Here is a 23912-nt window from a genome sequence, read left to right as displayed (position 1 = left end):
AAATATGAAATATGTACTTATCGATATAACCTGTTAGAAAGATGCAAATGAAATGTATTTTTCTTGTTAATAGCCAAAAGCACAATTCTGTCATTATAATGAAGGAAAGACACATTGTCCAGATCTGTTTAGAACTAATAATTCAGTGCTGTGCTTTACACAAAAGCAACTGCAAAACTAATGAATGGAAGTCTAATTCACACATAAAAAAGCTGCAACATAACATTTGTTTATTTGCATGTTTTTTCCCAGCAGCATGTTCTATAAAAATATATGTTCTGATGAATAAATCCAGTGAGCGGCAGATCTGTGGGCGCAAATGCCTTGTTGATGCCAGAGGTCAGAGGAGAATGGCCAGACTGTTTGAAGCTAACAGAAAGGCAACAGTAACTCAAATAACCACTCGTTACAACAGAGATACACAGAAGAGCATCTCTGCACATACATTACATCAAACCTTAAGGCAGATCAGCCACACAAGGTGCCACTCCTGTCAGCTAAGAATAGGAAACTGAGGCTACAATTCGCACAGGCTCACCAAAATTGGACAATAGAAGATTGGGAAAACGTTGCCTGGTCTGATGGGTCTCAATTTCTGCTGCAACATTCGGATGGTAGGGTCAAAATTTGGAATGAACAACATGAAATCATGGATCCATTTACAAAGTGCATGCATGGAAATCTAATTCACACACAAAAAAGCTGCAACAAAACATTTGTTTATTTTTTTTCGCCCCAGCAGCATGTTATATAAAAATATGTATTCTGATGCATAAACAAACGCAGAGTATGAAAAGATGACTAAGTATACATTTTTAACACCTACAAAATCCTCTGCATACAGCAGTTATAAAAGGTTGGTGACGGTTACAGTGAGAAACAAGCTTTTGAATGCAGAAAAAAACATTTAGAATTACAGTAAAGTGATTAAAACCTAATTTAGTCAGACTTTTTCAAAAGGGAAGAGATGTTTCTCCTCTCCGCGTTTCTCTCGGTTAGATACACGTCTTACGATCTTTTCCTCTGCTTCCTCTTTTCGGTTCTGTGGCCATGAGGCAGTCAGAGAGGGTGGAGCTTGAGCGCTCTGAGCCCCGCCCTCTTTCTCCTCATCAGAGGACAGTCCTTCAGCCCCGCCTTCTTTTCCTTGCTTAAGCCCCGTCCCTGATGCCAGGCCCTGCTGCCCATAGCGACGCTTCAGCCTCTCTTTTATTAGCAGGCCTTTAACCAGCAGAGTCCAGTTGGTCACAGCACGCTTCTCTCGCTTCTGCTCAAACACCACAACAGGCAAGTTACAACATTTTCACTGCAGTTCTACTTCACAGGTAAAAGTTATTTTATCATTATTATTTTTTTTTAAATACAATCTTTTTAGATTTGAACTACATGAAATCAACACACCTCCTGTTCTTTCTTCTGCTGAATTTCTTGCTCGTTTTCCCAGGCTGCTTTCAGGATTTCTTCGTGTTCTTCACAGACGATATAGCCGTCATTTCTGAAACACATCGGTCAATCCAATTACAGATCATAAAATTAAAATGACGTCCCGCAATTTTCCATTCAGAAAAAAAGCAACAACTTTTAGAGCAAATTGAAGGGGAACAACACATGCTGTTTGATACTCTTGGTTCTTCTGCTCTTGATAAAAAAATAAAAAATAAATAAATAAATTCGTACATTTAGACCTTGTTGTTAAAAAGAAACATAAAAAAAGACAGAGAAGTAATTTTTTTAGTGAATAGATAATACTAATAAAATACTATTAAAAAGGTTTTTTTTAAATAATGGGTTAAAGGTAATTAATATGGGGAGACATAAATATCGTTTCCTCAATTATCTTAACAGATTTACACTGAAATCTAATGATTTCTTTAGATATTTATGTTGGCTTGGGAAAGCCAACATACTGTTATACTATCCTGTCCTTTAACCAAACATATCTCCTCCTAGGCCGTTCATGCTACAAGGCCCAAATTTGGTCAAAATGTGCCTTCAGCATTCAAGATTGTAGCTTTATCTCCTCATACCAATCAGACTTATCGTTATTGAATAAAAAAATGTTAAATATTACATTTTAATAATCTGTGCATATAAAAAATATTCAAGCCACAAATTTGGCCAAAAGCTGTACTTTGCATTAGATTTTAATGCTATATCTTGTCAGGTTTACCAGACTTATAGTTTTCCAATAATACATTTTTAAGCATTATTTTTCTCAAATATGTCAAGCCATAAACTCCATAACTTAAACTCCATGGGCTCTATTTTGACGATCCATGCACAACGTGCAAAGCGCAGGGCACAAATGCATAAAGGGGGGTGTCAGAATCCACTTTTGCTAAAATAAGGACGGAAAAATCCACTTTGCACTGTGGCGCATGGTCTAATGCGGTTGAGCTTACTCTCTTAATTAGTTATATGGCGCCGCGCCATAGCGCATTTGCTATTTACATGACGACTTTGTAAGTGGAAAAGCTGAGCATTTCACTAGCAAGAAAACAGTTAAACAGAGCATCTGCAGCGCGAGAATGAGAGATAAGCCATCTCATTGTTTACTTTCACTTTCGCTCTCGCGGATAGGGAAACGTGCTGTACGCACAGACATACATTAGCCTTTAAATAATTAATTTCATTTAAGCACAAAGATTTGTTTCAAAACTATTTCTAAATTCAGTTCTGATTTCCAGCAAACAAATAAATGAACGATAATAAAGAAGTGTGTTCAAAAACTGAGTTATACATGGAAGTATGGTTTTTATATTTATGTACGCTAGAAAATAATAATTTTTGCAATACTTTAATCCTTTAATTCTTTTTCATTTGTAAAGATATTTGTGTATTGCTGTTCATTCTGTGTGTATTAAGCATGTAAATAACCTATGCTAGAATCTGACAACTGTTAAGAAATTGGGAGAGTTTTCAAATTGTCAAAAGAAATTGGGAATTAGAATTAAACACTACAATAGAGAATGAAATGTGGAAACAAATATGCACGAATTGTCATAAGGGTATAAGCAGTCAAATATGGAAGGAGTTCAACTTGAAAAAGATGAAGATGAGGTTTTTCAGAGTTCAGAGAACATACAGGGACAGAGATTGTGTTGTTTTCACACACAATCAGAGAGTGAAATCTAATACCTTTTAAGACTCTTTCCATACATTTTAAGACCTTATAACTACTTTAGGCTTCACCTGGAAACACTGGCGAGATTTTAACTGGCAGTATATTTACTAAATATTAATGTAAGAAACTAACCCAAAACTAAAACATTCTTCACATACTGAATAAAAATCTATTAAATCTAGCTAAATCAGCAGGTTGCGCCTATAGAACTGCAGAAATTATGGTGTTGCCTACTAATACTGCAGTAAACAAAGCAGCAAGCTGTCAAATCTAGCAAGATTTCACTGATTTCATGAACTACACAGCATCCTGATATTCACAGATTTAATTCAGGCAAACTTTAGCATAAAGCCATAGATTGCATAATCAAAAATGATATAAAATGTAATACCTTGCAAAATAGCATTTGAGACTTTTTATTACTTTTTAAAACCCAACAGACACCCCGCAGTTCCATCAGTGATCGCTAAATTCGATAGTTCTATACAATTATCACAATGCTGGAGAGTTTGTGGAGAGATGGTAAGAGGATAAAGGGGAGTTTTAGAATACGACATATCAATGCACCCAGTTGTTTTTTTGCTTGATGGCTTTTCCCCCTGATCAGTTCAGTAAGTCTCCCCTATTTTCCCAATTTTCAACATTTATAATTCATAACAGCTAGAAAAATAATTACAGTGAACTGGACGAAAACCCGCCAAACTACTTTGAAAGAATTGACACAGAGGCTGGATCAGATATATGTATTTGAGAAAATGACTGCAGATTTGCAGGTGAAATCAGATATTTTCTAACAGACCTGGTCATTAATTGAAACACACTTGCTTGATCTTTGAAATGCCGTCAGGGGCTTTGTTGTAGTTATTGTCTTTATATTGGAGTGTATTTATTTATTTTTCTACCCCCCCCCCTTTTTTTTTAAGCTGTCACTATTATTTATTTACTATTATAATTTCCATCAATTGGTATTTTCTATCTGTTTGTTTATTTGTTTGTGAATGTAAATATTCTAAGTAATTGTTATGTGTATAATGTTTATAAAAACTTTAAAAAAACACAGTTACATTTTTATAGTTATTTTACTTCAATCAGTGTTCACTATAGTCATTTAAATTACAAGAAATATAATAATAATAATAATAAAATAGATAATTAATTAAAATAAGCAGTTTGAATTAAAAATATTAGAAAGAAATCACATTAATTTATATCAAATTCAGAATAAACGATCAAGACTCATTGGAGATCCAGTCCAACACCACAGACTTTCAGACCTTGCAGTTATATGCTTCTGCATAGACATCTACATTTCTTCTGTTACATTGGACAGTTTTATTTTTGATCATTTAATGGATACCATCTTTGCTTTAGATGTTAACTTTTAATATATGATAAATTATAATGAATCTCAATTGCAAGGAAAAAGTTAGAGATAAAAAGTTTAAAATAAGATACCATAATATTTGCTCGTCATTATGCATAAAAGACTTACAAGTAAACGCATGGATTGAGGTGTAACTCGTTAATGTTAGTGAAGCATTGTGTCGTAAATGATGAAAAATCTTGTCAATAGCAAGAAAACGGTTCATATTTGTTGCAGTTTTGACTGGATGAAACAAAACTTTAACTTTACACGCAAACTTACACTGCATGGGCAAATCCACAATGGTAATCAAAACCGGTCACTGCTAAAGCGCAGTCTATGTTCAGTTTCCGAGCCACTCTGTGCAGGTTTGGCAGATGCACGTGAACACATCCTATGGGCAACATGCACGACTTAAACATGTACACGTTCCCGAACTCATTGCGTGGTACCTGCAACACATAAAAATGCAGATCAGAACTTTAGCCAAAAAGAAAACAAAAACAGATAATTAAATCTATATTTAAAGCTTGTTTCAAAAACTCACTTTGCCATCTACAGCAATCGGAGGTTGATACTCTTCAGTTTGCCACGTTCCAAAAAGAGCCAGATCCTTGACATTTTTCTGCTCCGACATCATCCTGGCTTTACGGGAACGGTTGGAAAAACCAAGCACCATCTGAGAGAGAGTATTTCATGAGCAGGATTGAAAATATTTTTTGTAATTTATTCTATTTATAAGGTAAAATATATTAATAAAGCATGTTCAATTATGATCAGATGAGACCTTGTATGGCTCTTCTCCGAGTCGAACTGTTCTTGCTTCCTTCAGCCAGGTGTCTCTAGAATGGAGTGTGTGCACACAGTCTCTGAAAATACATCGAGATTATAAACAAACATGGACCATATTTATTCATTCATTCATTTTCTTTTTGGCTTAGTCCTTAAATGAATCACGGCTTACCGCAGCGGAAAGAACTGCCAACTTATCCAGCATGTGTTTTACACAGCGGATGCCCATACACCTACACACTCTTGCATTCACACTCATACACTACGAACAATTTAGCTTATTCAATTCACCTATAGTGAATGTCTTTGGACTGTGGGGGAAACCAGAGCACCCGGAAGAAACCCACACAAACACGGGGAGAACATGCACACTCCACACAGAAATGCCAACTGAACTGACCAAGCCAGGGTCGAGTCAGCGACCTTTTTGCTGTGAGGCAATTGTAGCACATTTTCACCAGAAAGGTTAAATGAAGTACTTAATCTACCACTAGCAATAAAATAAAATAAATTAAATCTAACAAAAAAGACATTAAAATGACTAAAAACTATTTTCACTAAAATAAAAAAATAACTAAAATAGTAATAAACATGATCTAAATAAATACTAAATTAACTCTGTTTAACTAATATCAAAGTAATAGTTCACACCAAAATTAAAATCCTGTCATCATTTACTCACCCTTTACTTGTTTAAAACCTTTGTGACTTACTTTCTTCGGTCGAACACAAAGTAAGATTTTAAAAAAGGTTGGAAACCTGGAACTATTGACTTCCATACTATTTGGTTGTCCATCTATGGAAGTCAATGGTTACAGGTTTTCAGCTTTCTTTCAAATATATACATAGAATAAAGAAACTCATGAAGGTTTGAAACCACTTGAAGGAGATTACATTTTCATTTTTGGATCCCTTTAAAAAACCTTTATAAATAATGTCTTTTTCATAGTTTGTTAAGGTTACCTTATCAGTTATTCTTTAAAAAATATTAAATCTAAAAAATATATTTTTATACATCCATTATTAGCGTTGCTGTCTAAATTCATTAGTTATAGTATTTAAAATGCTGTTTTTGTTTTCATTTATTTTGACAAAACAGAATTCAGTGTGGAGTCAACCATTTACTAGTTATTGCTTATAGCATGAAAATAACTTAATAAAGTTTTCCAGGGCAGATTAACAAATGAATGTTCATCCATCCTTCATGCTGTACATTATAAGACTGTGATCCCTGCATTCACATATATATTATATCTATTTATTATATATAAGATATTACCGTGAATAAACAGGCTCTCCTCTGCAGTAGCCCAGGACAGCAGCTGTAGCAGGATAAAGAGCCTCGTACTTCAGCAGGTGCCTCTTCAGTACATACAGCGGATGGTTTTTGTATTCTGAGACGGATGTTGGCAATGGCTTGTCCAGTAACTTTGCCTGCATCTATGAAGGAGAAACAAACCTGAGTCTAGTTGGTTTACATCCTATGTCTGTGTTTACCTATCAAACATTTAGGGTCAGTAAGACTTCTTGATTTTTTTTGAATGTACAAAAGAACAGCATTTATTTTAAATATATGTATATATATATATATATATATGTATATATATATATATATATATATATATATATATATATATATATATATATATATTTACAATAAATGCCCTTTCTGTCATTTATTTCCTTAGTACTGAATAAGTGAGGGTTGTATCTTACTTGTCCAAATTTCTGAATGAAAGTGTAAGGCGCTGTTTCCATCTGGTACTATAATGCAAATTTGAACGTTCTAAATGCAGTACCGTCTGTTTCCAGCTGGTATTATAGTCTTCAAACGCTCATTGTGACCACCTGTGTTCAGATTTCTCTTCCCACTCATTTGGTCACACTCTACATTACTTTCACAGGAGCATGTATTGTGACACACAATTATTATTGAATGGATAAACAGATGTTACGCAGTTTATGAGTGACCAGGAAAGCATGTGAATTAAAAAAATGATGTGAATAAAAACTATTATTTTTTAGGACATCCTCTTTGTGTTTTTGTTTTGGTGTACTTTCATTCCATAATGAGATCATGTTAAGTCAGTAGCTAGAGACTACGTGGTCTTTTGTGGCTGTTGAAGATAGGTTTGTCAAAAGTATCGAATTTGTTACCAGTTAATACAGGAATTTTAAAAACACTCATTTTTCACTAACATTTGAATGCTGTTGAAACGTCCCTACACACTGCTGATTGGCCAGTGTTCACTTGCTTTACAAATATAAACATGATTAGCTCTGAAGGTCATCGCTTCACCAATTTTCACTGCTTTTCACCAAGCATGAACAAATATTACTAGACAGTGGATCACTTGAAAGCCACGTCTTTCAGAAGTCAGCAGATCTCTCATATACAAGCATATTTGACAACCCTAGCCGCATTTCATAACAGCACTTACACTAATTAGAAATCTCTGGAAGTGGCCAACTGCACTTGTTTGTTTATTAAAAAAAAATGTTATCAGTATATTTTTCATAGGACTGCATGATAAAAAGAAATGAACTTGAATTCACGATTTAGCACAAGCTGTGATTCTCATGCACATCTTGTCAGGGAAGCTTGGCCCTGTGATCAGTTGTAAATCTTCTCTAAAGCCCAGAGAGTGCTCTCGCACAGAAACTGCAAATATGCTGCAAAGAAGAGATCCAGAAAATCAGAGGATTTAACTAAAGTTAATGGATAAGTAGGAAATCATTAGTAGAGTAGGTGAACTGTAGCGGCTCATGTTAACGCTAGTACGTGAGAAAAGAGACCAGAGGCTGTTTTGTTTTAATGGAAGTCAATGGATGAGGCATCGCTACATACAATAATCAGCTTTTGTGAGAAAATAACTTATCATTTAATCAATCGAAAGCCTGTTCAACATGTTTTACACTGTTCACCATGTTCATGGTAAATCACATGCATATTTTGCCCTAATAAATATAACCCTAATGTAGGGTTGTCACAATAGTGGAATACGATACCAATCAGTACTGAAATTTCAAAAAACGTCCATTTCCTGCGAACACTTAAGCGCTGTTGAGCACGTTCTTAAACACCGTTGATTTGCCGTTGTATTTATGTGCTCAACAGAAATTACTGTGGTTGGCCGTGAAGGCCATTGGTTCACCCAACTCATCGCTGTTTACTGCGTGTAACCACAGATACAGGGACACTGGAGGGTTTTAAAGCCGTGATTCATCACCGGCTCACTGGTATGTCAGCTTATTAGACAAACCAGCTGATTGACATGACTTTGAAACTCTTTAGAAGGATTTATTTTAGATGTTATGAAGCGAGTTTGAGTAATCCCATGTTTTTAAATGTGGTATTTTCATGTACTTTCAGATGTAGCAGCAACACAGAGTCATAGATCAATGAGAACTGCTGTCATATTGCAGACTTATTATCTTTGATTTCAGAATTACACTAATTAAATCTTTTACTTTAAATAGCTTGTCAGTGAATTGTGCTTCTGTGTAATAAATGCTAGGTGTGTAATGGATCACAACCCACGGTTCGGAACACCTGAGATTAATAAATAGTTTTTTTTTAATCGGTAGATAAATCCTTAATTTGTAACGATCACAGAGAGATTGCCTCTTGCGTCATTTAAATCACGTGTTTAAAAGCATTTAGGCTTTCCTGTAAAATATAAGGATGACGGAAGAATTGTGGTAGGTTATTCGGGATTTGGGGGGTTTTATCAAAGGTGTTTTCTGTCACTACTAACCATCCGTGCATTCAGTGTAAGCTGCACAAATAATCATAAAAAGATCGGGATCTCAACACGCACGTGACATTATAAATGATGGTCATTTGCAAATGATTATTAATCCTCCGAATCGCTGCATTCAAATCTGAAAATGCAAAAATCAAGAAGGAGATTCAGTCTTAAGTCTTTTTGGTTAGTTATGAAGTAACAAACAGTCAAATAACACAAGTTCTGGGATAACAGTTTATAGTTTAGAGAAAACCACTGTTGTTTATGGTAAAGATTTAAATCACCCTTATATGCTTAAAAATGAAAGTTGTAGGCAGCAATTACATTATTTAACCAAAAGGTGGCGACAACCAGCCATCAAAATATGCCACTGAAAAATTCTTCAAAAATGCTCCATCTAGCAATGAAACATGAAGTTTTATGAGTGAATACCTGAAACATTTATTGAGAATGAGACAAAAAAATGAATATGGGTTGAACAAATTATAATGTTAGATGTATACATTTAGTGTTATTCGCAACAATAGTAGTAACAGTGAATTTTTCCATATTGCTGAGTAGCCACGTTTCCAAGATCGCGCCTAAAGCTAGCGAGCCAGGGCGAGCCAAGGACAGTGGCGTTTCCACTGTCACTTCCGGGGCCTAATCAGGTCAAAACGGGGCTTTCTTGGGGCCAGCGGCCGGCTTTTTTTGGCCTGCCGAATACCTTGGGTCAAACAGGGCCAACTGGTGCTTCGGGGCGAAGTGAAAGGAGAGGCGGACACAGTTTTCCTATCACACACAAGTACATGCGCCAAACAAATAAATAAATAAGGGAAAGAAAACATCTAGCCTTATAGGCTGGGGTCTTTTTGCGTATGATCGCCCTTATGTTTCCCTTTTAAATGTAAGGCTGTTGCATAAAATAAAAAATAAAAAAAGTTTTCAATTATAAGTGACTTTTCTTTGCTGCGTTCTCCTTGATGTTTCAATAACTCATAATAATCTTTACACCATATTAAAGACAAAGAAGACAGTAAAGGTTTTCAAGAGTTTTTGTCAAGTTTAAAAGGTGTGTTTGTGCGCATTTAGATGCCTGTATGTGTGTGAGAACAAGGAAAAGTGCACTCCCTTCACAGCTCTGTTGATGCCACGCTGCTTTTTTCTTTTTGTTATTTATTTTGAAGATAATACACAATATGAATACAACAGAAAGACATGAAACTTTACAAATTTCGTATCCACTTTTGTATGCTTAAAACAATAGTGTCATATCTTCATAGCCTAAGCTATATTGAAATAATTTAAAGAATTACAAATACTGGGAAAAATAAAATCGCATTAAATAAATAAACCAATATAAAACTAACAAAAGCTAAACCAATTTAGGTATATACAATACATAAACCAAACCGTTTTAAAGCCATATTAAACTTTCATTATTCAAAGGCCTATCTGAAAAAAAGATTTTGGATATTTTCTAAAAACCATAAACACAGAAGAAGGTTTGAAATATTATTTATTAAGTATTTGGATACGATGGTGTTAATCAAATCATGCAAACAGAGCATTTTTTGGGTGAGTGAAAGCAAAAACTGGGCAACCTTTTTCCTGTATGGCTATCTTTTTTTTTCTTCTTAAATACATGAAGAGCTTTATTAGTGGATAGCTGCTGAGCGCAACAAATATAAGCTATATTTTATTACTTGCTCTTATGTGCTGAAATACTGAACACTTTCCTGTACTTAAGATATGATGCAAACACCCTTAAATAAAGGGGAATCACCTTTTAAGTGTCATATAGCCTATAGGGAAAAATTAATGTTTCAGGTCTCTACGGAGCATTTGGGCTGAATGTTTGATGGTGTCTATCTAAACGAGGATGTTATAAAATACATTTTCTTTTTTCTTTTCATTTTTATGTCTTTATTAACAATTTCTGTCGTTTAATATTATGGATTAGTGCGCTCACTGCGCTGGGTCCCTACGTTAGTGGCGAGACCACTCGATTTCGATGCCAACAGTCGGTCGTTAAGTGAAATGAATATGATGAATGAGAACACACAGGCCTGTAAGAGTAGACATATAATGTAATGCTGAACAGTAACGGGTCATTTGTTTGTTTCGGTTGTCTTTTTTTTAACGGTTTCGTGATGATGTGATGTGTGCTTTATCTGTCTGATTCCCGCTGAAGTGGGTGGGTTGTGTGACGTTTTGATACGGGGGACGTTCTGGGGACGGGGTTTGCGTGACGTGCTGCGAGCTACTAGCCCAACATTGGAAACGCCCCATGATTTCAGCCTCACCACTCAACCTCCCGGGCGATTGGCCCGGCCTGGCCCAATAAAAGCCCTGGGTCGCACTGGCCCAACAGTGGAAATGCGGCTAGTATCTTACAATTTATATTTAGTCAGCTGATTATTTCTTTATTTTATTTTTTATTAAAATTACAGGTTCTAAGTTCTGTTTGTTAAAACCAAAAGTGACTTGCAGTACTGTTTTTGTAATAAATGGAAATTACAAATTACATTTGTCTCCTCCGAAAATTGGTCTGTGACTAAAAAGCCATATTGTGATCCGAACTGTGAGATTTGTGATCCATTACACCACTAGTAAATGCTGCTCCATCTGAAAGCAAACACTGGAGACACGGCTAATAACAGAACCGACTTAACTGACAAAATGCACATCTTCAATCACACTAATTTTACATTCCACCTTTAGCGCTATCTGTAAGAGCCTAAGGTCTGAGAGTAACTTAATTTAAATTCTCTGCATATCTGTAGATGTGGTGGAATTATCAATAAACATCTTAACAGCAGGCATAAACATTATTTCGGATGTATACATACCTCCTGATCCTCCTTCTGTCCTCTTTCAGTATCCGGAGACTTGTAGAGCTCCATAGTCTCCTCCCACCACTCGGAGTCAACTCGTCGTCGCCGTGACGATGTCAGCCACGTGGGGTCATACCTGCTGCCAAGATCCTTCATGAAGCCCTCGTCATCCAACCCAACCACATAAGTGATGGGAAGAGTGGCTTGATCAGAGCAGAGCTGCGGCTGCCCGACACCCTGATCCACATCTACACACACCCACCGGCCGCTGCTCTCCAAATACACCTCCAGCCACTCATCCGCACCTTTCCCTTGCTTTTTTTTACGTCTTTGTTTCTTCACCTCTTTCTCTTCTTCTTCTTCCTCTTCTTCCTCCTCCTCCTCTTCGCTTCTCTCCTCCTGTTTGACTTTGCTTGATCTTCTGCTTTTCACTTTGGATTTCCTGCATATTTTCACGGCTCCATCAGAGTCTTCACTGTCATCCTCATTGCTCGGCTGAAACTCTTCTTCACTCTGCTCCTCCTCTTCCTCACTGCCGACTTCTTTATACGACACCTTTGAAGCTACACTTCTTCTTCTGCTGTTTTTGGGTTTCTGGGCCCCTGCTGCTTCTTTGTCTCCTCCTCCTCCTGTCTTTTTCTTTCTCTTTCCACCCCTGTCCTCTTTCGCTGCAGCAGTGGCAGATGATGGCCGTTTAGATCCGGGTGATACCTTAAGCTCTGGGGAGGATTTCTCAGACTGAGCTTTTTCAGAAGAGCTCTTGGAAGGGGTGGTCTTACTCTAAAAAATAAAACAAAAATCACTAAATTCCTTCAAAATCACAAAGAAAGAAGCAATAGCAACACGATATACACCAGAAATGTCACCTTAGTGGCAGGCGGCGGCTTCAGAGGAAGGGGTTGCAGTGACAGCACCAACCGACAGAAGAGACGTAATGACCGCAACACCAATAAGAACAGCTACAGGAAATGACATTACAGGTCAGAACCAAACTAATAAATGTACTAAACCCTAAAAAACTTAATGTACAGATGACACAAGTTGTCACAATGATCCCGATAAACACAGATCTAAAAAAAAAAAAAAAAAAAAAAAAGACTAGAAATGCAGTATTTTGCATGCCAGGCCAATAGATGGCAATGTCACTGTGTAAATAAACACAATATGTTTGAGCACATGGTCCTGCAGTCTATCATTGGCTGTATCCAAAATCACCCCCTATACCATTAAATTTTCGCATCTGATCATAAGATGTCTGCATCCTATCATTGACAGTTTCAAAATGAAATATAAATTAATGTTTGTATACATGGCAGAAATCAAAATACTTTGTTTTAATACTAATAGCCAGCTCGTTAAATGTTAAATAACTAATCACATGGTCTGATCAAGAAGTTTAAAATCTAACCTGCTTGAGGGATTTATCAAGGAGAACAAAACAGCATCCCTTACTCAAATTCACGCACTCATTTCATGCACTCCTTTAAGTGAACTATATTAGTGGACTAAAGTAGGGAAAAGTAAATGAGAGTATAGGGGACAATTTCAGATACAGCAACTGTTGCTTTGATTTTTTAAGTACTCGCACATATCAAAAATGTCAAATTCAGGCAGATGATGTTATGGTAAAACATTGAATAAATTTTAATATATTATCATGAATGGACAAAACGCTTTTAGGTAAAAACCTTGTTGAGTAAACATCCTAAAGCAGGCGTGACCAACTCTATTTCTGGGGATCGAACTTCCTGCAGATTTCAGTTGCAACCCATATCAAACACACCTGCCTGTAATTATCAAGTGCTGTTCAGGTCCTAATTAATTAGTTCAGGTGTGTTTGATCAGGGTTGCAGCTGAATTTTTGAAGGAAGGTCGATCTCCAAGAACAGGGCTGAGCACCACTGTCCTAAAAGGAAAGTTCACCCGAAAATAAAAAATCTGCCATCGTTTACTCGTCCTTTACTTGTTCAAAACCTATCTGAGTTTCTTTCTTCTGTTGAACACAAAACATATTTTGAAAAACGCTAGTTGTTGACTCATTGACACCCATTGTAATCTTGTTTTCCTACTATGGAAGTGGATGACACCCAGCAACTATTTTTCAAATTATCTTCTAGTGTGTTCAGCAGAACTCAAAGGCTTAAAACCACATGAGTGTGAATAAATAATGAGCTAGTTTTAATTTTCGATTGAAATATCACTTTAACTCGAAAATACACTACTGTTCAAATGTTTAGGGTCAATAAGCCTTTTTTGGGGGGAATAACAAATTTTGTACAGCAAGGATGCTTTAAAAGTGATGATGTTCTTATATAGCATAAATAAGTGCAACTGTTTTTAACACTAGTAGTGATAAGAAATGCTTATTAAGCACTTCATTAAGCATTCACTGCTTATTAAGCATTCATGAAACACGATGTGCCACTGACTGGAAAGTACAGAACTAACATCACAAGAAGAAATTACATTTTTTAAAAGGATTAATAGTTTATTTGTAACAGTATTTCATGATATTACTGTTTTTACTGCACTTTAGGGCCTCCTCACACTATGCCATCCGTACCCAGCCCAGGCCCGTTTCCCGGATTGTTTGAGAAGTGTGAGTGCGCTGAATCGGGCTCAAGCACGGTTCACTTGGCCGGCCCTGGCCCGGTTGGAAGAGGTGGGCCTGAGCACGGTTCACTTGGGCTTTTTGGGCCCGAAACTTAAAGCGAGACGTGACTTTTAAGATGTTTCATATGGATTTATTAATCATTCTTACTGTTCAGTGAACGCAAACTGCCATAGCTTATTAAATACACAGACCCCTCACTGCACGACAGCAGCATACCTTCACCTCATTCCTACAGCACGAGGGCTTTATGATTGTTTATGAGCGCCAAAAGTGGCGGATCTGTTCGGCGAAATATCTGACTGAGTGTCACCGCATCCCTAAGGAAAGTTTGGCGAAATATTTGACTGCATGTCACTGCATATCAAACGACTGAAACAATATAACTAGAGATATCTCTACTGTGCTGCTGAGTGAGAGAGTGCTTCTCACTGAACAGCGCAGCATCGATGACGTAAGCGTGCCCAGGCCCGATTGTGGTGTGAGTGCGGGGGGAGACGGGAGGGGGGACAAGCGTGCTTTGGCCCGGTTCGAGGCAACTGTACCTAGTGTGAGTATGGCCATAGATTAAAGAAATTAGCCAGCTTGACATAAGAATCTTCTTTCAAACACATGAAAACCTTACTGACACCAAAATTTTGAGTGTTATTGCAACTTTTATTTAACACACAATAAAGGTAAATCTAGCATAGCTTTTGTATGTTTTACACATTACCATGTAATTTAGTTTTTTTGCATAATATATCTTCTATGACAGGGTTTCTCAATCATGTTCCCGGAGGACCACCAGCACTGCATGTTTTGGATGTCTCCATTGTCTGCCACATCATCAATGGTCTTTCAGTCTTTGCAAAAGAGCTGATAATCTGATTCAGGCGTGTTTGGTTAAGGAGACACAGTCAATGTGCAGAGCTGGTGGTCCTCCAGGAAGGTGGTTGAGAAACACTGGTCTATGAGGGTAAAGAAAATAAGCTCTTCCTTACATAGGTCATCTCCTCATGGTTCCTCGCTGATAAACAGCCCATTCGCTTTTCCAGCACAGTCCTCAAATCCACCTCCTTCTCCTCAGGCAAGGCGGGATTTAATGTGAATGTCGCCTGAAACCTGGTGTCACACAAAATATATATTTGAATTGACTGAATACAAACAAAACAAGCAAAGATTATCAATTCTATATTTACATACATCCCAGAAGTAGCACATTGTTTTAAACCTCATTTGGTTCAAAACCTGTACACTGTTTCTCATTTGAGCTCAAAAGAAAATACTTTCATGAATGATGAGCACCAAACAACAATGCCAAATGTCTTCTTTTATGTTTCACAGAAGAAAAATAAAGCAATGTGCCTTTGAAACATCATAAAGGCATGTAAATGATGACAGAATTTTTCATTTTTGAAGCAGCTAAGTGTAATACCCTCAAGCTCACCATTTGAGTAGCCCCTCCAGGAAGCCGTTGTTTATGCGTTTTAAGGATACTGTGGTAAAGTGGGAAGGTAGTAATGACAAGGCCACAGCCAACAGGTCAGGCTCACAGAGGAGTCTGTTTCTAAACAAACCACTGGCCATTAAGCACAGGAGGTGAACCTGTTTGACAAAAGAACGAAGAAATTGCTCACCAGAACAATACAAGCAAATAAATATTACACAGTCCTTGATTCTGATCGGTCAACCACGACATTCCAAGGTTTGTTATTGGCTGAGAACAACTGAACAAACTAATACCAAAGGTTCATCGAGGTATTAAGAATAATCTTGAATCATCTTGACGCTTATCTTGCACTCCGTTGCTCTTGACTTTTTGGCGCCATCTTGTGACTGGATAATGATAATACAAGTAGAATTTTATATTCAGGAGTAAGGTAAAGCTGCAGGCCCGGAGACCCAACTGCACGCTCAGACCTGCGTGCACAGACCTGCACTTCCAGATGTATTGTTTTCTCAGACAGAGTCACCTGCTATTGGGTTGGGTAAACCGGCAGGTACGAAGACCCAAATGCATGCTCAAACCAGCACTTTGTAGCAAGTAGCAACATCAGAAAAGCCAGTAAGGTTATTGATTATTAAAAGTGATTCCTAAAAAATACCAGGTTTAATGGCATAAATCAATATGGTGTAAAATATTACACTAACAAACAATTAGTAAAAAATTAGTGCCAAAAGATAGCATTGTTTTATGATATACAGCTTGCTCTTATTTTATGTATTAATGTACTGTTCTGGGACAATTTTTAAGCAATGTTTTCTGGCAAAAAAAAAAAACCTTACAGTAAAAATGTTAAAATAAAATGTACAATATATAATGACAATAACAGTAACACAATAACAGTTTATCAATTGTTAATAAGTTCTGTAATGATTACAAATATATTTTTTGGAAATCAAAATATCAGTTAACCTGCATAGAATTTACAATTTGACCTCTCTTAGGTTAAATCAAAAATAGTTTGCTTGTGGTGTGTATTTTTTCCCAGACTGATATTACAGTATAAAAAGGGGGTCTCTGGCAGCACTAACACAGTGCACCAAATGCTGCAGATATTTCCACAGTTTTTTTTTTCTCTGGAAATGAAAAATATCCAAAAACAAGAATGTAAAGCTTTTCTTTTATTTGATGTTATTTTCTACGTAAAAAAATTACTCTAATTATTATTTTTCACCATTTTTCTAGGCATTGTTTACAACTTGATTTGTAGGACCTCATGAAAAAGTACACAAAAATAAAGTTTGTTTTGAGAAAATTACTCGTAGTAATATAATTTATTGTATGTGAAGAAATTTATTGTATATGAAGATAATATTCATTCCCTTAACTCAGGGATGTCAAGACTCGGTCCTGGAGGGCCGGTGTCCTGCAAAGTTTAGTTCCAACCCCAATCAGACACACCTGGGCTAGCTAACTAGGCATTCTAGGAACATCCTTGCAGGTGTGTTGAGGCAAGTTGGAGCTAAAATCTGCAGGACGTCGGCCTCCAGGACAGAGATTGGACACCCCTGCCTTAACTCAATACGAAATAGTGATAAATCCTTAATGATTAAAAAAACAACAAACAACGTCTGAAAAAAATTGAAGTAACTGAACAATATCTATTTACAAATACAATTAATAAAAATACAACAGAATTAATGCATCAAATCAAAATCTAGTATGTTTAATATTTTATATAATAATGTATTCACTCACAGCATATTTTATAGTAGAAAAATAGTTTAAGTTACAATTTAGAAGCAGCTGAATTTAGGTTAGATAATCTTTTAAACAGCAGGTGGCACTGTAAAGGCCTGGAAGTGCAGGTCTAGCCGTCTGAGCGAGCAGGTCTGAGCGTGCGATTGGGTCTCCGGGCCTGCAGCTTCATAATGTTGGGGTATTCAGTGGTCTGAGACATTTTCTTCCTGCAAGCTTTATGTTTAATTAACAGCTAATAAATCACTGCAGCTCAGATCAATGTGTCTAATTGTTTAATTTTGTGGCAAATAGTGTAATAAGGGGCATAATGTACATCCAGCTGGATAAACATTATCCCATACTTATTAGACACTTATATCATGGCTAAAGACCAAATACAACTACATATAATTATTTGAAAACAGATGTAATATATTCATGGATGCATATAAGTGCACATAGGAAATGAGCCAAATTAGTCAAAATCTGTTAATGAACATTCACCATTTTATATTGACTAACAATAGTATAGAAGACATCATTCAGCAATAGCATAAGTATAATTTATGCTCTGCCAGTTTCAAAATAAAATGCAAAACAACTAGTTTAATGTGACACTTGATACAATTCACTATAAAACCAGCACATAAAACTGCTGGCAACCAGCCAATGGTGGAGATTTTTGGTCTGACAGTAATTCTTAAGAAATTTTTAGAAAGTCAACATTACAAGATCAGTACTTTTTATTTATTATAAATTAATGGTATCTTTATTTAATACTCCCCTTTTGTTTGATAACAATACAGTATTATTTCATTCATTATTTTGCTCATAAAGTGCAATAATATAATATAATATAATATAATATAATATAATATAATATAATATAATATAATATAATATAATTGTAGGAAGTGGGGCGGGAACAAAGTGAGACCGGTGCTTGAGTATTATTGAGAAGTACCTGTTTCACGCACCATGAGGAGCTGCTGTCTGTTTGTTTTGTTTTTCATTATTTTTCATTTATTCATTTTCTTTTCAGCTTAGTGCCTTTATTAATTTGGGGTCGCCACAGAGGAATGAACTGCCAACTTATCCAGCATATGTTTTACACAGCGGATGCCCTTCGAGCAGCAACCCATCACTGGAAAACATCCATACACTCTCATTCACACACATACACTACGGCCAATTTAACTCACCCGTTTTCATTATTAATATTATTGAAAAGTTCATCGGTTCTCAGCCTCCTTCTTCCTGGTGGCCAGATGGCCATCAACTTTGTTACAATAATATAATATAAATCAAGCGGTTATTGGTTAGTATGATTTTTCTAGAAACTAGCAGGTTTATTTAGGAAGGACGCATAAAAACACAGTAAAGACATCTTTGCCATTACAAGAACAAATTAAATTTAAAAAACTAATCAAATATTTTTATATATTAAAATACAAATACTGTTGATTTAACTGTATTTAAAAACCAAACAATATTTCACATAAATAGTAACTTAGTAGACATACACACTTTTAAAAATCTTTCCAACCACAAAACTTTCTGAATTGCAGAAGGTCTATACTTAGTTAAGTGAACAAAAATTCCAGATACACACCTTATGTGTATCCACCAGTAGGTCCTTGTTAAAGCGATTCATCATTCGCCGCAGATACGTTTCAAACTCTGCTTTCCTCTTCTCTCTGGAAACAGTTGTCAAGGTGTTACAAATGTCCTTTTCAACTGTCTAAACATCACAGCTCCTTTTATGAATGTGACTGCAACTTGCAGACATTTACCACGCTAAAGCATTTCATCCCTTGGCAATCCAACCCTTAATAAATCCTCACTCACTTTTTCTGCCTTTTGCGGATCATGTCTGGAGTCTCAATCTCAATCTCCACAGGTTTCGACTCAAGTGCTAGTTCTGATGAGTCCACAGGACCCAGCGGTCCGGCCATCTCTGAGAAAACACACAGTTCAAAAAAAGCTTCATACTGAAATATAGGAAACACTTACAAACCCAATTCCCTCCAAAATAAAGCATGAAATTAAGAATAAATGTTTATTCTCTTCAACTTTTATTTAGCTGACTACACGTGTACTTTTGTAAACATTAAACTTTTTTTATTTTAATGACTAAAACACGTGCCACAAAAAGACAAAGGTAAAAGTGAAAAAGTAATGGAACTTCCAAATGAAACAGTTCACTGGTAATAGGTGAGGGTTCAAATTTGAATATTAGCGGAGCTTCTTGGATTATTGATCATTGCTCATCATTTTGTGGCAAATGTCACAAGAGAATTGTCCATGATGTTGTTTTTATAAAGCTGTTCTTGAAAGCATTGTCATGTATGGTATCATAAAAAGTGTTTCCATCATACTTTAAGCGCATCTTTTCTTATCGAATAAAAAGTTTATCCTACTCAGTTATTGCATCAGTTTTTTATGTACATTTTCAAAATTTATGCGCCTCTTGGCGTTTCCATCAACCAGTTTTTTTATCCAAATATGCAAAATGCGCATAAAAATAGGTGGATAGAAACATGGCTATTGGTTTGGTAACCCATCCGAACAGTGTAAATCTGAGTTGATGCATCTCTTAAAGACAGGATGGAAAATTTTTGGGCACGATGAATGTTTGAATCCTCAAGGACAATAAAGGTTACTACAACTACAAAAAAAGAAACATTTTAAATTACATTTCTGAAAACAAAACTGTTTTTCCCCACCAACTTCTATATATAATATAGTGCATGATATTGTAAAAAAAACTGATATTGCGATATTTTATGTTTCTGCAATCAATATTGCTTTATGAATAGTTTCATGTGATAGTTTGAATACCATTATTTGATGGTTTTCTGGGGAGTCGAACAGTAATCATGTACAGAAATTGAAAAATTACAATGCAAAAAAAAAAAAAAAAACTTTTTAAAATTTGTTTTAATCGTTGTAGTCCAAATGTCTAAAAATTCTTAGATTAAATAAAAATTTTGTTTTTATTTTCAACTTCAAAAGTAAGTTAAAATAAGAGATTTTCTTTAAAACAAGTAAAATTATCTGCCAGTGGAGTAAAACAAATTGTCTTTGGTTTGAAATGTAGATATTTCGACTAGAAAAAAAGATAAGAAAGAAAGAAAGAAAGAAAGAAAAAAAGCATTTTTTTGCATAAATTGTATAAATTATGTACAAATAAAGTAATTAAATACAATGCTGTAGCTCCTGATCAACTATAATTCAGAGTCAACATTGATATCTTGCGATGTGACTATTGTCTATTATATGGATGCTTTAAGCGATATACAGCTAAAGTCAGAATTATTAGCCCCCTTTTGAAATTTTCTTTCTTTTTTAAATATTTCCCAAATGATGTTTAACAGAGCAAGGACATTTTCACAGTATGTCTGATCATATTTTTTTCTTCTGGGGAAAGTCTTATTTGTTTGAGTTCGGCTAGAATAAAAGCAGTTTTTAATTTTTTTAAACCAATTTTAAAAGGTCAAAATTATTAGCCCCTTTAAGCTTTTTTTGTTTTCGATAAGTCTACAGAACAAACCATCGTTATACAATAACTTGCCTAATTACCCTAACCATCCTAGTTAACCTAATTAACCTAGTTAAGCCTCTAAATGTCAATTTAAGCTGTAATAGAAGTGTCCTGAAAAATATCTAGCAAAATATTATTTACTGTCATCATGGCAAAGATAAAATAAATCAGTTATTAGAAATGAGTTATTAAAACTATTATTTTTAGAAATGTGTTAAAAAAATCTTCTCTCCGTTAAACAGAAATTGGGAAAAACAAACAAACAGGGGGGCTAATAATTCTGACCTCAACTGTATTTAGCAGCCCTAATAACGTGAAAAGATTTAGGGAATCCAGAGATTTTGTATACGAGATAACTTTTTGAGCCTCAGACAGAATTACATACATGCTTTGGTTTTAAATTAAAGCCACTTGAGCTCATATGTAAAAGAGAAAAGCATTGAAAAAGACCAAAGAAACCAACCGGACATTCATGAACAACACAAGTGAAAGCATGTCTGTCAGGATATGGAGGTAAAGCACAGCAAATGGCATGATTTACTATTATATGCGCTAAAGAATCATTGACATGAGGGAATATAATGGCAGAGCACAAAACCATCTACTGCTGTCAAGATGACACCTTTCTTGGGAAATCTGTGGATATTACAGTAGAAATCTCATTCTTTGTGTTGTAGTAGTGGCATTATGAGCACGAAGTGAACGTGTTTGACATTGCAGATTTGTCTCATATATTGAACACGCATTTTCCCATCATAAAGAGGAGATATGGACAACCACATGCTGTCGAGCATCTAAAGGTTTGCCTGATGTCAGATTGGGCAGAGATTTTTCTTGCGAAGCTTAAACAATAAGTCACCTCCACTCCCAAACTATTAAACATTGTAATTAAAGAAAGGTTGTTGTGATTTGTTATGATGAACAAAATCAACTTTTGCTTGTATTTACAATTTATATAACAATACATATTAAAAATCATTTACTTTAGAAAATTGGGGTTGCAAACAAACTCATAAAAAAATGCATACCTTCCACTTCCTCCCAGTCGTCCTCATCCTCACTGTCTTCCTCCTCTTCTTTGACCTGTTTTGATAGTGAAGTATCCTCAATGATCATCCTCTCCTCACTGTGGTCACTCAGGTCCTCTGGCTCTTCAGTTTTAACCTCGCTGTCCTGGAAGTATTTGCTGGTGACCTCATCAAGAACATCTTTCACCTTTCTGGACCGTCGAGACGCCACCTTGGAGTTTTTGAGGTTCTTTTTGGTCTCCATACCATTTTCTAAAAAAGACGATGAGTACAAAGTACAAGTGTTACAAGTACATCTTTGTAGCAGTACAAATATGAAAACAGAGCAACTTCAGATCATTCCTCCATTATCAGCAGCAGTCAGGATGCTGGATTCACCTGACTGACAGGCTGATATTTCAGTCTTTTATTAATAAAGTATGTGTATGTTTGTGCAAATATCATATTTGTTTTATAGAGAATACAACATTTTTACACTTTCAACCACGAGACAAAGACCTATGATTAATATGGGTTATTCTATTAACAAACAATGTTATTAAGTATGAAAAAAAATACAAAAAAAATAGCAATAACTAGAAGTATAAATTTGTAACCTATGATATCAAATATACAGTATATGTAGTCTATTTGCAAAACCTGGTTCACATTTAATTCTGACTTTAACTCTGACACGTTTAATGAACTAACTGAGGGTCTGTTTTCATTGAAAGTGAACTGAAGCGAGACTGAGTGAACACCTGCACACTGCAGCTGTCTGTCTGAGGTAAAGTTGCTTTTATAATCGCACATTCGTTCAGTAACAACTTGTGACATGCTCCCTATATTGTTTACCATGGTACTTTGAATATTCAGTCTGAAATCACATGTAGATATGACTTCAAAACTGCATTGGCACTGTTTATTGACTGTAAACAATGCTGTATTTTTAACAGGTGTCGGCTGCTAATATGATTTCACCATTTGCAAAGAATACTTTAATAAAGACGTATTATTAAGGAAACAGTCCGAATGTGCGAATATAAAACAAACTTTACCTCAAGTTCTGTCTGTAGAGTCGATCTGTCTGTCTGTAACAACCGCTTCATTCAAACGATTTACATTTCACTCATTCAACTGCAGAGCTGCATCACATCACCAGTAGCGACTAGTAGAACATCACAGAGACAAAGTCTATTTCACAGAACTTAAATACCTTTGGCTTTTTGTGTTTTGGATCCAGATTTGGTGTTTGCAATCTGCTTCGGTTTCTTTGTGTCCGATTTCTGCCGAGTGTCTTTTCTTTTCGCCATTCTCCTTCTTCTGATGTTGCTGTTGTGAGGTCGCGGGCAGATGAGAAGGACACAAATCTTTACATTACACGTGAACTTGTGTAACGTAACCTGAAGACCACACTGTTACCCAACACATTCACTTCCCACCTTTCATAACACAGAAAGCATGCACTTTGCCTGCAGGAGATGCGAATAAACGTCACATCCGTTCTGCTGCTAACCGTAATGTGGAAACTTCGACGCTAGGAGGCGCTGTTGTTCATGACATTACTCGTTCTTTCACATGATTGTTTTATGTATTTATCAGAAGTCCAGGTAAATGTGATAATTGTTTATTATCATCATTAATCAGCTTGATCTATTATTTATAGAATATTAAATAATATTCACAGTTACATATGTGTGCCGTTAAACTTTTATTTCACTATAATGAATTTACAGTAGGGCG

At 35.8% G+C, this 23912-nt stretch overlaps 1 protein-coding gene across 2 annotated transcripts; it reads right to left on the bottom strand.

Moving 5' to 3' along the window:
* Window positions 1-703: 703 nt before the first annotated feature.
* xpc (xeroderma pigmentosum, complementation group C) lies at window positions 704-23665 on the bottom strand. 2 transcript variants are annotated; one of them, XM_021478247.2, is made up of 14 exons: window positions 23228-23643; window positions 22191-22442; window positions 19467-19575; window positions 19231-19315; window positions 15882-16039; window positions 15436-15556; window positions 12708-12800; window positions 11857-12621; window positions 6556-6716; window positions 5272-5353; window positions 5032-5163; window positions 4767-4936; window positions 1399-1492; window positions 704-1264 (listed from the first exon to the last, which is right to left on the bottom strand). In XM_021478247.2, the coding sequence occupies exons 2-14, from the start codon at window positions 22432-22434 to the stop codon at window positions 944-946; spliced, it is 2535 nt and encodes an 844-aa protein (XP_021333922.1). In that variant the 5' UTR covers window positions 22435-22442; window positions 23228-23643; the 3' UTR covers window positions 704-943. The 2 variants fall into 2 exon arrangements, with proteins under 2 accessions (XP_021333922.1, NP_001038675.1); NM_001045210.1 differs by having other exon boundaries at window positions 705-1264; window positions 23386-23665.
* Between the last annotated feature and the right edge of the window lie 247 nt (window positions 23666-23912).

The sequence above is a fragment of the Danio rerio genome, chromosome 8, assembly GCF_049306965.1.
Source record: "Danio rerio strain Tuebingen ecotype United States chromosome 8, GRCz12tu, whole genome shotgun sequence".
Classification (NCBI taxonomy): Eukaryota; Metazoa; Chordata; class Actinopteri; order Cypriniformes; family Danionidae; genus Danio; species Danio rerio.
The sequence above is the reverse complement of the archived record's forward strand: the minus strand, read 5'-3'. Positions and strand labels throughout refer to the sequence as shown.

Excerpts from the sequence above, each read along its gene's own strand:
- xpc (NM_001045210.1), bottom strand. The coding sequence starts at position 23,482 with ATGGCGAAAAGAAAAGACACTCGGCAGAAATCGGACACAAAGAAACCG. Across the intron at positions 5,164-5,271 it reads TCGGAGAAGAGCCATACAAG|ATGGTGCTTGGTTTTTCCAA; the intron begins GTCTCATCTGAT and ends ACTCTCTCTCAG. Across the intron at positions 1,493-4,766 it reads TGTGGATTTGCCCATGCAGT|AAATGACGGCTATATCGTCT; the intron begins GTAAGTTTGCGT and ends GATGTGTTTCAG.